The sequence below is a fragment of the Capsicum annuum genome, chromosome 4, assembly GCF_002878395.1.
Source record: "Capsicum annuum cultivar UCD-10X-F1 chromosome 4, UCD10Xv1.1, whole genome shotgun sequence".
Lineage (NCBI taxonomy): Eukaryota > Viridiplantae > Streptophyta > Magnoliopsida > Solanales > Solanaceae > Capsicum > Capsicum annuum.
In genome coordinates this window covers 209389795-209402705 of record NC_061114.1, presented here as the reverse complement: position 1 = coordinate 209402705, position 12911 = coordinate 209389795, and the positions used below count along the sequence as shown (strand labels likewise).

The following is a 12911-nucleotide window of genomic DNA, read 5'->3' as shown; positions in this document are numbered from 1 at the left end:
GGCTATAGTACTAATTAATCAATAGATGGTTGATTTTCATCTTCCTTTCCTTTGTTGAAATCTCATCAGATTTCTAATACCAGTACTTGTTTCCCTTCTTTGATCGATATATTATATTGTATCATCTAAATAAAAGTTCTCTTTTGCATCCTCAACAAGTCTTTTACTACTAATTAAGTGGTTTCTTCATATCCTTTGGACGAAATTCATAATGATAATGCTCACTATTATTCATGACGTGCGTTTTTTAAATTGAACTCTCCTTATTCCTTCAACTATTTAAATTGCAACCGTTATCATGGCTTGCAATTGTGGACCATGGCCATATGAATAGTCACCAATCCGAATCACCAAAATAAAAGGTAACAAGAATATAGTACTAGTACGAAATTTATTTTTGAAAAGGAAATGTGTGGCTGAATGCCTGAATGAGATGTTTCCTCCAATTACTCCTATATAATTATGAACAGATTACTTACTATTTTACCATGTTACCGATTAGTCTAAACCAGTTAACGGGGCCGGGTCAACCCGGAATCGGCCGGTGATTTTTAACCAAGTTGTGGGCCGGTCCGGTTCTGGACCTGGTCTAATGGGCCAGTCCGGTTCCGAGCCCAACAGTAATTTTAAAAAAAAAACAATCCGGGACCGGCCCATTACACGTAACCCGGTTAAACCTAGTCAAAACCTTTAAAAAAAAATTTAAAAGTTTTTTCTCCAATATTCACTATATATACCCACCTATATACATTTTAAATACGTTAAATAATATACACACAATATATATACACTATATATATAGTATATACTACATTAAAATTAAAAAAACATATACACAATTACACATGTAATCATGTATACGACTATGCGTTAGTCGTTAGTTAAATATATATACTACTTTTGATTTTAGAGGCTATAGAAAATATATACACATATATACGTACCATGCAATATATATACTACTTTAAATAAAATATATACTACAATATATATATACTGCAATATATACACACACTATATATATACTTATATAGTTATAAACTACTTTATAAAACATATACACATGTATACGTTAAATATATACTACCTACTTTAGAGTCTATAGAAAATATATACACATATATAATCATTCAATACATGTACTACTTTAAATAAAACATATACTACAATATATATACACACACTATATATAGTTATATACTACTTCATAAATCATATACACATGTATACGTTAAATATATTCTATCTACTTTAGAGTCTATAGAAAATATAGACACATATATATGTACCATTCAATATGTGTACTACTTTAAATAATATACATACAACATATAAACACTATATATATACTAATTTATAAAACATATACACATGTATACGTTAAATATATACTACTTCAGAGTTTATAGAAAATATATACACATATATACGTTAAATATATACTACTTTAGAGTCTATGGAAAATGTATACACATATATACGTACCATTCAATACATGTAATACTTTAAATAATATACATATAACATATAAACACTATATATATACTACTTTATAAAGCATATACACATGTATACGTTAAATATATACTACTTTAGAGTCTATAGAAAATATATACACATATATACGTACCATTCAATAGATGTACTACTTTAAATAATATACATACAACATATAAACACTATAAACATAATATTTTATAAAACATATACGCATGTATATGTTAAATATATACTACTTTAGAGTATATAGAAAATATATACATATATATATGTACCAATCAATATATGTACTACTTTAAAAAATATGTTAATTAATATAATAAATAAATAATACTTGAGGTTTTGAACTTAAAAGAAATTTATTTTTCCATTATGTGTATATATGATTATATGTTTGTTATGTTTAATTGTCTATTACTTAGTGTAAAACTTGATAGTAAATTAGTAATATATTAAAACTAAGTATTTAATTTAAACTAGAAATTCAATTTAAATGGAAAAAATTGCAAAGTAAGGAGTGAATGTTATATTTTATTGATTGTAAAATGATTCAAAACTAATAATGTACATGAATGAAAAATCTACAAAGTTTTCATCATTTTTTCAACTCATCCGCGTTAATATTAATGGAAACTGACATAGGATAATCAAATCAATGGGGAAAAAATCATGCATTGAACTTGATTGTGCTGAGTTCTCCCTTGAAGTCATAATTTCTTCAAGATTCTGTTCATCTTCCAGCTCCACCTCCGTTCCTTGATTTCTTTGTTCCGCTCTAATCCAATCTCTAAGGCAAATTAGAACATTCATAGCATTGTTTCTCAATGAGTGTTGGTTGCCTCCAAGCTGTTGTCGTCCCTGACTAAAAGCGCTCTGTGATGCAACGGTTGACACTGGAACATTCAATATATCTCTAGCTAATCTTGAAAGCACAGGATATTGTCTTTCATTATTCTTCCACCAATCCAACGCGTTGATCCGTCGTCTACGATCCTCTATCGGCGTTTGAAGATAATACTTAAGATCTTTCCGAGAAGTTGTTGTGTAAGTTCCTGCCTCAACACTGTTCCAAATATTTAAATCATAAAAGTGATTAGGAAAACCACTATGTGCCGGCCTTTTAGAAATGATGGCTCTTCGGGAGGATGAGGAGCGACAGTTGGAGTGATATTTGTCGGTACAGCTAAATCAAGTAAATCAACATAATGGTTATATAATTTATCTATGTAAATGTTCGCATCACTCATAGTTGTATACAAATCTGGTTGTTTATGTTCTTTAGATTCAGATTTAGGTTCAGCATTTATCTCTAAGTTAGAATAAATAAGAGAACTAAAGTGACACATAGTAGTATATTTCATACAAGGATTTAGTATAGCACTAACCAAGTAAATAGGAGGAATCGAAAAATTAAAAAATATTTTTTAAATTTAGCAAACATAGCACCAACAACTTTTTTGTAACCTTCTTTATTCTTATATATTCTTTGAGCAAAGCAGAAATATCGGCTATATATGCTAAAATATTACAAACAGTAGGATAATAAGAACCAAAAAATTCAACCGTAGCTATACAAAATTTTCCCAAAAACTTAACAAAATCATCAATTATAGCCCAATCAGAATCATGTAGCATACATTCAGCCGAATCAGCAAATGAACCACAATATTGGTTAAAAGTTAGTGTAATAGAAACTCTATAAGCATGACAAGTTTTTAAATAATCATATGTAGCATTCCATCTAGTATAACATTCTTCAGGCATCAATATCGATCTAAGTCCATTTTGTTCACATTTAACTTTAAATTCTCTAATTCTTTTTTTTTTCTATTTTCTTGAATAAAGACAACAACAAGCCAAATTTGTTCAATATAAAGCTAAAAAATTCAAGGCTATATCTTACAATTAAATTATATATATGACAAGCACACTTAACATGAAATATTTCAGGTAATGGGAGAGAGAGACTAGCTTTTAACTTTATAATAACAGTCTTGTTGTTAGAAGCATTATCAAAAGCAATACATAAGACTTTTTTTTCAATACCATAAAATTCTGCAACTTTACTAATCGAATCAGCAATAAATTCTCCAGTATGTCTACGATCTTCATCATACAAAAAATCTAGAATACGTTTTTGCATAACAAAATTACTATCTATCCAGTGACAAGTAATTGTTAAATAATCTATACGTGTAAAAAATTCTCATGCAATACTAGTTAGTCTACGAGCTCTGGGGGCACGGGGAGGACGGAGAAAGCGATTAACCAATTCGGATCTAACATTAGCATTTCTTACTGCAGATGTCTCACCAATATTTTCATCATCTTCATCTAAATTAACTGGATCTACTTCATTTTCTTCTTCTATACCGTAATTTTCCTACGCTTCTGCATAATCCATATCATGAGCACCTACACCTACTTCTTCCTCAAAAGGTTGACTAAGTGGTACCGGAGGCACACGGGTATATCTACTACTTGAACTACCTCTACCGCCAGTAATTCGCTTTTTACTACCACTGCCACTTCCGGGATAAATTTTTTTGACACTTTTGCCAAGGTTTCTTAATTTATCCATAATATAAATCAAACTAAAAAAATTCAAAACACACAAAACTAATAAAATTAAATATTCAATAATTAATACATTAATTGAAAATTAAAAGTAAGAGATGGAACGATAATACTAAATTTTGAAAGCATCCGAAAGTTGCGACTTTAGAAAACTTTCACTCGTACTTGTAATCGCAAAATTGAAAAATAAAATTGAGCACTTTAGACGATATGTAAAATATTTGAGAGAGAATGAGATTTAAGAGAATGAAAATTGTGTAAAAATTATTTGAAAGTGTAGGGTATTTATAGGAATTTTTTTGGGTTTTAAAAAATATTTTAATTTTTAAAAAATAAAATAAAAAGGGTCAAATAGCCGTTTGAGGCTCCAAACGGCCATATAGCCATTGGGCCCAACGGCTACTTTGGCCCAAATGGTCAAATTCCAATTTAAAAAAAAAAATAACTCGGCCGGTTCAGGCCGGTTAATCGGCGGGCCTAGTCAGGGTTAGGTCCGAGCCAGGCCAACCGAGCCCAAAAAAATTGACCCAGCCCGGACCGGCATCCCTATAGCCTGGGGGCTGAGTCTAACCGGGCCGGTTTCTTAAAAGGGTTGGGTCGGGTCGGATCAAACCGGCCCATTTGACAAGTTTATCGACTACTAATATTTATCAAGAGATGTACCCGTAATTTCCTAATAAGTTACCCATTATATAAATATATACTCCCTTCATTTCAAAAAGAATTAACTAAACTTTCCTTTTTAGACCGTTTAAAAAAGAATGATCCTATTTATTTTTACACTTCACTTCCAACTTTTTAGGTACATGTTTAAAACCACGAGATTAAAGGATATTTGGTATATTTGATGCAACTTTGACTAATAACGTAAGATTCAAAATTCTTTTGATTTTCTTAAACTCCGTATCAAGTCCAAATAGGTAGGTGTCTCTTTTTTAAACGGAGGGAGTGTATATCTTTATATATATGTGTTACATCGCATAGCATAGAACTTAAACTCAATATAAGATGGAGTGTCAAATTCCGTTTATCAATTTTCTTGTCCTTTTCCATTGGCGTCTTGAATATTCAAATGCAAGTTGCATTTTATTTTTTCTAAAATAAATATCTTTGACGTTTATGCATAGTATTCTTCTTTCCAAAACAACATATATCTTTCGTTTTCCAGCACTTTGAGAGAACCGAAAGATAAGGGAAACAATGGCTTCCACAGGTGCTGAACTTGATAAGCCTCATGCAGTTTGCATACCATACCCTGCCCAAGGCCACATTAACCCAATGTTCAAATTAGCTAAAATCCTCAATCACAAAGGCTTTCACATCACTTTTGTCAACACTGAATACAACCATAGGCGTCTCCTTAAGTCTCGCGGCCCTGATGGCCTCAAGAACTTGCCATCGTTTCGTTTTGAGACTATTCCTGATGGTCTTCCACCATGTGATGCTGATGCCACTCAAGATATTGTTGCTTTATGTGAATCCATAGACACCATTTGTTTAGGTCCTTTCAAGGAGTTACTCGCCAAGCTTAATGATACTTCTTCATCCAAGGTGCCACCAGTCTCGAGCATCGTTTCTGATGGTTCAACGAGCTTCACTCTAGCTGCTGCCCAGGAATTGGGTATCCCTCAAGTTTTCTTTTGGACTTTCGCTGCTTGTGGTACTTTAGGGTACATGCATTATCGTAACCTTGTTGATAAAGGATACATTCCACTTAAAGGTACAACATGCTTTAATTTCTCCTGTTTCTTATTTTCTTGGAATCTGTGTTGTTTACTTAATTTACTTCGTCCTCTTGGGAAATCGTAGATGAAAGTTACTTCACAAATGGGTACTTAGAGACGACTTTGGATTGGATACCGGGCATGAAAGACGTACGTCTAAAGGATCTTCCAAGCTTCCTTAGGAGTGCAAATCCAGACGATTTCATGATTAAATTTGTCATACAAGAAACTGAGAGATCGAAACTGCATGCTTCTGCTATTGTTATCAATACATTTGAGCCATTAGAGAAGGAAGTTGTTGAATCACTTCAAACAATTCTACCTCCGATATATGTGATTGGACCATTGAATTTGCTTGTGAAACATGTTGACGACAAGAATTTGGTGGATTTGGGATCCAATCTTTGGAAAGAAGAACCAAAGTGCCTTGAATGGTTGGATTCCAAGAAACCAAATTCTGTTGTTTATGTTAATTTCGGAAGCATTACTGTTATGACTCTTAACCAACTTATCGAATTTGCGTGGGGACTTGCCAATAGCCAGTTGGATTTTCTGTGGATTATAAGGCCTGATATTGTATCAGGAGAACAAGCAATTCTTCCACCTGAATTCGTGGAGGAAACTAAAGAAAGAGGGATGCTAGCATGTTGGTGCCAACAAGAACAAGTTCTCAACCACCCTGCAATTGGAGGATTCTTGACTCACAGTGGCTGGAATTCAACCCTTGAAAGTATTAGCAGTGGGGTGCCAATGATTTGCTGGCCATTCTTCGCAGAGCAACCGACTAACTGTTGGTTTTGTTGCACCAAGTTGGGCATTGGAATGGAGATTAATAATAATGTGAAGAGGGACAAAGTTGAAGCCCTTGTAAGAGAGCTGATGACCGGGGTGAAAGGCGAAGAGATGAAGAAAAGGGTTTTGAAATGGAAGAAATTGGCCGAAGAAGCTACAGAAAAACCAACAGGATCATCTTACATGAACATAGACAAACTGATCAATGAAATTCTCCTCTCTCCTAAACACTAGTCTTACTAATTAATAGGTAGCTGAGTTTCATTGTGTTGAGATATCATTCTGTTGAAATGCTTGTTTTCCTTCTTTCAGTATATTGTATTATTGCAACACTGGGCATCACTATTAGTAGGTTATGAGTTTCATTCTGTTGAGATATATGATAGCACTTCTTTTCCTTTTTTTAGTATAAACTAGTTTAACTACACATACCTTCCATCAGTAATATTTGATTATTTAAAATTAAATAATTTTGTTTATCCCAGAGATTTGTAATAAAGTGTAAAAAGTTTAAATTATTTTTCAAAGATCTTTCACGCTTTAATATAATAATATAAATGTAAATATATACTTTAGTGTAAGCATATATATGTTTTACTACTAGAAGTTTTAAGTGATTGATGGATCATCACTTTTGCATTTATCATGCCATACATCTTTCTCTTGCTACCAGGAGCTAAGAGAGTCGTATCAATTTAAACCATACTAGTGGTACGACTTTTTTTTTCTATGTTTAAAATCTTTCCTTGTTTTCAAAATCAAATATTACAAAATCGCTGATTACATTTTTATTACGTACTTAAAACTTTTAAAAATTTGGTACTTCTTAAACTTTTCTTATTCTAATGTTTTTATATTTATTTATAGATTTTTCAAATCTTCTCAAAATTAAATTTAGCTGATTTATAATTCTTACAACTCTTAAATATTAAGAAAAAATAGTGAAAACACATTTTTGTCTAAAACAAAGACTTTTGATAAAGGGAAAAAATTCAAACAATATTTCTAAAGCCCTTCACACTTCACACTTTTAATATATTATAGATATAGATAATATGCTGATATCATAAAAGATTTTTACACTATTCAATTTTATTGATTGTAACCATTTATTGCTTTATTTCTTAAGATACTATTATACAGGTTTTTAACCCCAAAAAATATGCACTTCAACAAAGAGGGCTGAAGTTTTTACTAGCATTAATTAATTGTTATCGGATTCAATGTCGTTATAGGTTTTAGAAGCATTTACAAAGAGCGCTAAGAATATAATTTAGCGCACTTAAGCAACTGATTGCCGATAAATATCTTTTTGGCGTAGTGCCAAATGATAAGAACTGTGTAATATTGTGTGCCGCAGAGAGAGGCTTATGGAAGCTGAAATAAGAAATTTGTCACCATTTGAGACATATACACTATGTAACAAATGCTTTAACATCAGGAATCCTGACAAATATCCTACTGTCACAAACTTCCAGTTTTAATTTAATCAAAAGATCATAAAGAGATAATATTTGAGGTATGAATCAATGCATTTTCGTTCATCTCTTTACCCTTTTATCCAATCATCAACCCTCTCTCAAGATTCTCAATTACTTCCCTCTTCACATTGCTATCAATTTCCATCCATACAACGGTTACAACTAAACCAACAATTTGTTGGTTGCGCAGCAAAGAAAGACCAACATAGCAAGGCATCAAAGACATACGTTTAAGGATCTTCCAAGTTTCCTTAGGACTTCAAATTCAGACGATTTCATAATTAAATTTGTCTTGCAAGATACAGAGAGGTCGAAACATGCTTCTCCTATTGCTGTCAATACGTTTGAGCCATTAGAGAAGGAAGTTCTTGAATCACTTCAAATAATTCTTCCTCCGATATATGTAATTGGACCATTGCATTTACTTGTGAAACATGTTGACGACGAGACCTTGGTGGATTTGGGATCCAATCTTTGGAAAGAAAGAACCAAAGTGTGTTGAATGATTGGATTCTAAGAAACCAAATTCTATTGTTTGACATATGAACCACGTATAAGTCCCAAATCTCTACAAAAACATAGGAGGATATGCAAATGCACGTGGTCATAAAAATTTTCATAGCTTGTTGTTTCGGGTAAACAAAATCTAGAAGTTTATACATTAAACTTCAACACAAGTTCAAGAACAACTATTCAAGAACAACTAGAAGTTTCAACACCTTGAACCCAAGATCAAAATTGACCTTTCAATAGAAGTGTGTTTCTCTTAAGAAATAAGATGAAACAGAAATTAAAGCCAAGTCCCCGAATTCACGGAGTGTCCTTAAGGAAATAATTCCCTCAAGTACCCGAGGTTGCGAAATTTTCCTGGGTCCGACAGTAGCGATACCTCAAACTATCGGATTCTTTGAACTCATTCAACGGGAGATGATCACAATGAATTTTTAGAAGACAAGAAGTGTTTTTTGCTGCCAAAAATCATGTGTTTACTTGAGGAATACGTCAAGTATTTATAGCCATAAGGTGTCCCTTCGGAAAGGAAGCATTGGTTCTGGAAAAGGGCACCTTTTCTGTACAGTCACGTCACTTGCGCCCAGTCTGTACTGGAACTGCGCCTGACCTGCGGCCTCAGGTGACATTGTACAAATTCTAGTAGCTTTCTGCGCTACACCTGCATCCGCAGGTTGCCAAGTGAGCGCACATGATCACTTTTTTGCGAAAAACAGTGCGTGTTGACATCTAATTTTTGTCCTTCACACCTAAGTTTATTTTCGAGTTTCTTTGATTTTTAACTAAAATCACAACATTTATTTTATTTGAATAAAAAGCATTTCAAAGTATGTATTTGGGTAAATTTGTCATTTTAAGTAGCGATTATATATTATCGTATTCAATTATACGAAATTTTATAATTTTGTTACTTAAATATTTATTTTACAAAATATCAAATTTTAATCAAGGCTTATCTTGAAATAAATTCAAATGATTAAAATCTTGATTCAAATATAATTTATTAATCTCAAAAATAATTTATTTGGATAAATATGTGTTTAATTTAACTAAATCAAGAAGCTCAAAATTGAACGAGGTATTAACAATTGAATTTAGTTAATTTATTTAAGTTGGTCATAATTAAAATTAAATTGACCACAATGGCAATGCAATTGACCAATTGATTTTTAATTTGATCAAAAATTAAATAAAATTGACCAACTTTTAAACTAATTAGGGTTATTTTTAAATAATCACAAATAGACATAATCAACCAACCCATTTTTTTCCTTTTAATTTTAGTAGCCCAACACCACATTAACCACAACCCAGCCCAATTCATAATCCCACCCGGCCCATTTTACTCTTCTTCAACAGCCATCAGCAAAGCACCGAACAATGGAAAACCAAAAACACCAAAACCCGACAACAACAATCAATGACAACATCGAAAACCCGAATCCCAATGAACCAACTCGTAACCAACAACCCGACTCCAAATCGTTTCTTTTCCCTCTTCATCACATGCTCTTCCACGCGGTTCAATACGGAGAAGGACACGAACCTTCTAGGAGAATGCCGAGGTGACAGTTAGGTCATGGTTCAAGTGAAAGTTTCATAAAAATCAACTTGAATTCATTGGAATTATACCATAAAGGTACACATGTGCTCAATTTCGATTGGTGGAAAGGAGATTTTGTTTCCCCAAGATTCCTAAATTCAAATTTCCTTCTAGAATTCCAAATTGAGCACATGAATAAGATTACAATTCTGTCCTCATCCGAAATTTGAAAAATGTCTCCTCAAAATTCCTAAATTACCCTTGTTAATGCCAAATCCCACATCGATGGAGCAAACTTCATTCTCCATGGTTTTTTCCTATAAAAGACTCACTGTGGAGCAATTTGAAGTCAAGTATTGACGGCTAAAAAAGTTACGCTCTCAAGGAAATATTTTTCAGTAAAAAATATTCTCACAAAAAGTTGTCAGAATTGTCGGAGCAGCGGCGAAGTCTTTTCGATGGTGATCGAAATTCCGACGCTAGCTCGTTATCTTGTTTTTGCCGTCCCAAAAGAGGTAAACACATTTTTCCATTTTAATTTCAGTTATCATTTTCTTTTTGCTCATATCCTTCTTTATAATGTCGCAATTGTGACGTTGTTTGTATAATGTCGCAATTGTGACGTTGTTTGCTGGGAGTAGTTGTAGACGGCTTTAAAGGCCCTATGTTTATTTGTTAAAGATGATAGCTTTTAACGTATAGATAGGTTCCTGATTGCGTTTTATCTTACTGTTTTTGATGCTCTGTCGATGATTTAGCTTCTCGCTTTGTGTAAGATTCGAATATTATTCCAAATAATTACTCCCGGATGAATATTCTGTATTTAATCTTTAATTAGTGTTATAATATATTGCACCTGTCATCCCTTCTTGTTTAAATATGTATTGATGTCGAGGCTGATTGCTTATGTTTAACTATGACATTTTTTTGTTGGTTTGTTCTAAGTGTGCATTTGTTTTCCTGTTGTAAGATTTCTGATTGAGAAGCAGTGACTTTTTTTTGGCTGTTTAGTCGAGCTCAAAAACTTGCAGATAAACCTCTTCTATGTGTGCTGTAAAAATTAATTACTTGTAATAGCAGTGAAGATATTTTTCATTTATGACATGTTTTCACATAGATACAGAAGGTCAAATAACCTAGTGTTTGTTTCTCTTAGATTTTGCTATAACACAGATGCTTGCGTCTTACAGTATCTGAGATGTTACAAGTGATCCCTAATGATTTGTGGTTATAGAAATTCTGATATTAGTTGAACTATTTCACTAAAGTAATTTGGAAATGCTCTTGTTGTTTGTCTGATGCAATCGCTGATACAAAACAAACAAGGAGAACACGAAACACACTCCAAATCAGTCCACTAATCTTAAGGATCCGAGGACCTCTTTGGAGACCACTCTCGGATTCGCTACCTACAAGAAGAATACAAGATTCAATGATGTATATAACACCCAAAACAGCATCAACACGTGAAGAACAAGAGGATTACAATAATAATAACCAACGGTTTCAAAAACACAAGAAACAACACCAAAAGATTACACTAAACAAAGGGATAGAAAGATAGACTATATCAAAGCATAATCTTAAGAACCCAAGAGCATATTCCACTCTTGGACCCTTAACACTACACACTACAATTCACCTATCTCTTACGTGGCACAAGAGCGACCTCGATCTCCCAAGCATCTAACGTTTCCAAGCTTGAATCCAACACGAGTGATTCCACACTCAAGTTGAAATCCCTAGTTACAATGTTTGGCCATAGGGGCCTTTCTCACAAGAAAGAAATGTTTAAATGTCTACAACTTTCAATATTCATCAAAACTAAGAATAAAAATTCTAAGAGGTTCTATATATAGTGTATTACAAAATAGAATACAAAATGACCACAATACCCCTCAAGGGTGAGATGCCCATCAAGTGTAACTTAGGGGCTGTTTTTAGTGCATTTAGGCCCTCTTTTACACTTTACTTGTGCACTTCCTTGGACGGATTCAATATGCACTCATTCTAGTCCATCCTCGTGGCCGTACTCGTATCATCCTCCCCTTCTTGAAAAGGATTTGACCTCGAATCCATACTTTACAAATCAAGAGAAGACAAACAAGTACACATCCTTATGACATAAGGGGTTAGGTTTAGCAAAATACACACATCACATGCCATGCCAAGGTGGGACAAACTTGGAGTATACCCACGAGTCCATTGTGTTGCACATGAAAACCTTAGTATAAATGGCACAAAGGAAGAGGTCATCATCAACAAAAAAGAGACAAGGAAGAACCTTGCCTTCCTTCATTAGCACCCATAATCAAACATTGCTTGTCTTCTTGACCAAGCATCAAGTAGGAAGTGTAGAAATTCCCCACATTCCGAGAGGGTGCCGGGGTCAAATGGAAGAAGTAGCCAAGGGTCTAAGCCAAGGTTAGCCCTTTCTTCCCCTAGAATGTCACTCCCACAACCATAGACGATATTTGCCTTTAAGAGAGGACTAACATTCAAGAATAGAGAGACACGACCTATAAGTCCTGCCTCAAAAAGATATATGCCATCATTTAAAACATTTCCATACATATGATTTCTATGAACAAAACTACTAGCAAGGCTTTTACCACACAAGATGTTCAAAGAGTCACGTGCACCATCAAGATCAACTCTATAAACACCATCACTAACTTGAGATTTTTTAAGCCCACCACACATATGCTCAAGTAGTGGAATACATTCATGAGTAAGTTGATGTTCATTCACATCCTCACTAGTTGTTGGCAACTCACATACCAA

General features: G+C 33.4%; 1 protein-coding gene across 1 annotated transcript; it reads left to right on the top strand.

The window, feature by feature from the left end:
- Window positions 1-5093: 5093 nt before the first annotated feature.
- LOC107869528 (7-deoxyloganetin glucosyltransferase) lies at window positions 5094-6971 on the top strand. The gene is made up of 2 exons (XM_016716057.2): window positions 5094-5797; window positions 5887-6971. Exons 1-2 carry the CDS (start codon window positions 5278-5280, stop codon window positions 6825-6827), a joined length of 1461 nt encoding a protein of 486 aa, XP_016571543.1. The 5' UTR covers window positions 5094-5277; the 3' UTR covers window positions 6828-6971.
- The last annotated feature ends 5940 nt before the right edge of the window (window positions 6972-12911 follow it).

Coding starts and splice junctions, on each gene's coding strand:
- LOC107869528 (XM_016716057.2), top strand. CDS start 5,278: ATGGCTTCCACAGGTGCTGAACTTGATAAGCCTCATGCAGTTTGCATA. Junction 5,798..5,886: donor AGGATACATTCCACTTAAAG/GTACAACATGCT, acceptor GGGAAATCGTAG/ATGAAAGTTACTTCACAAAT.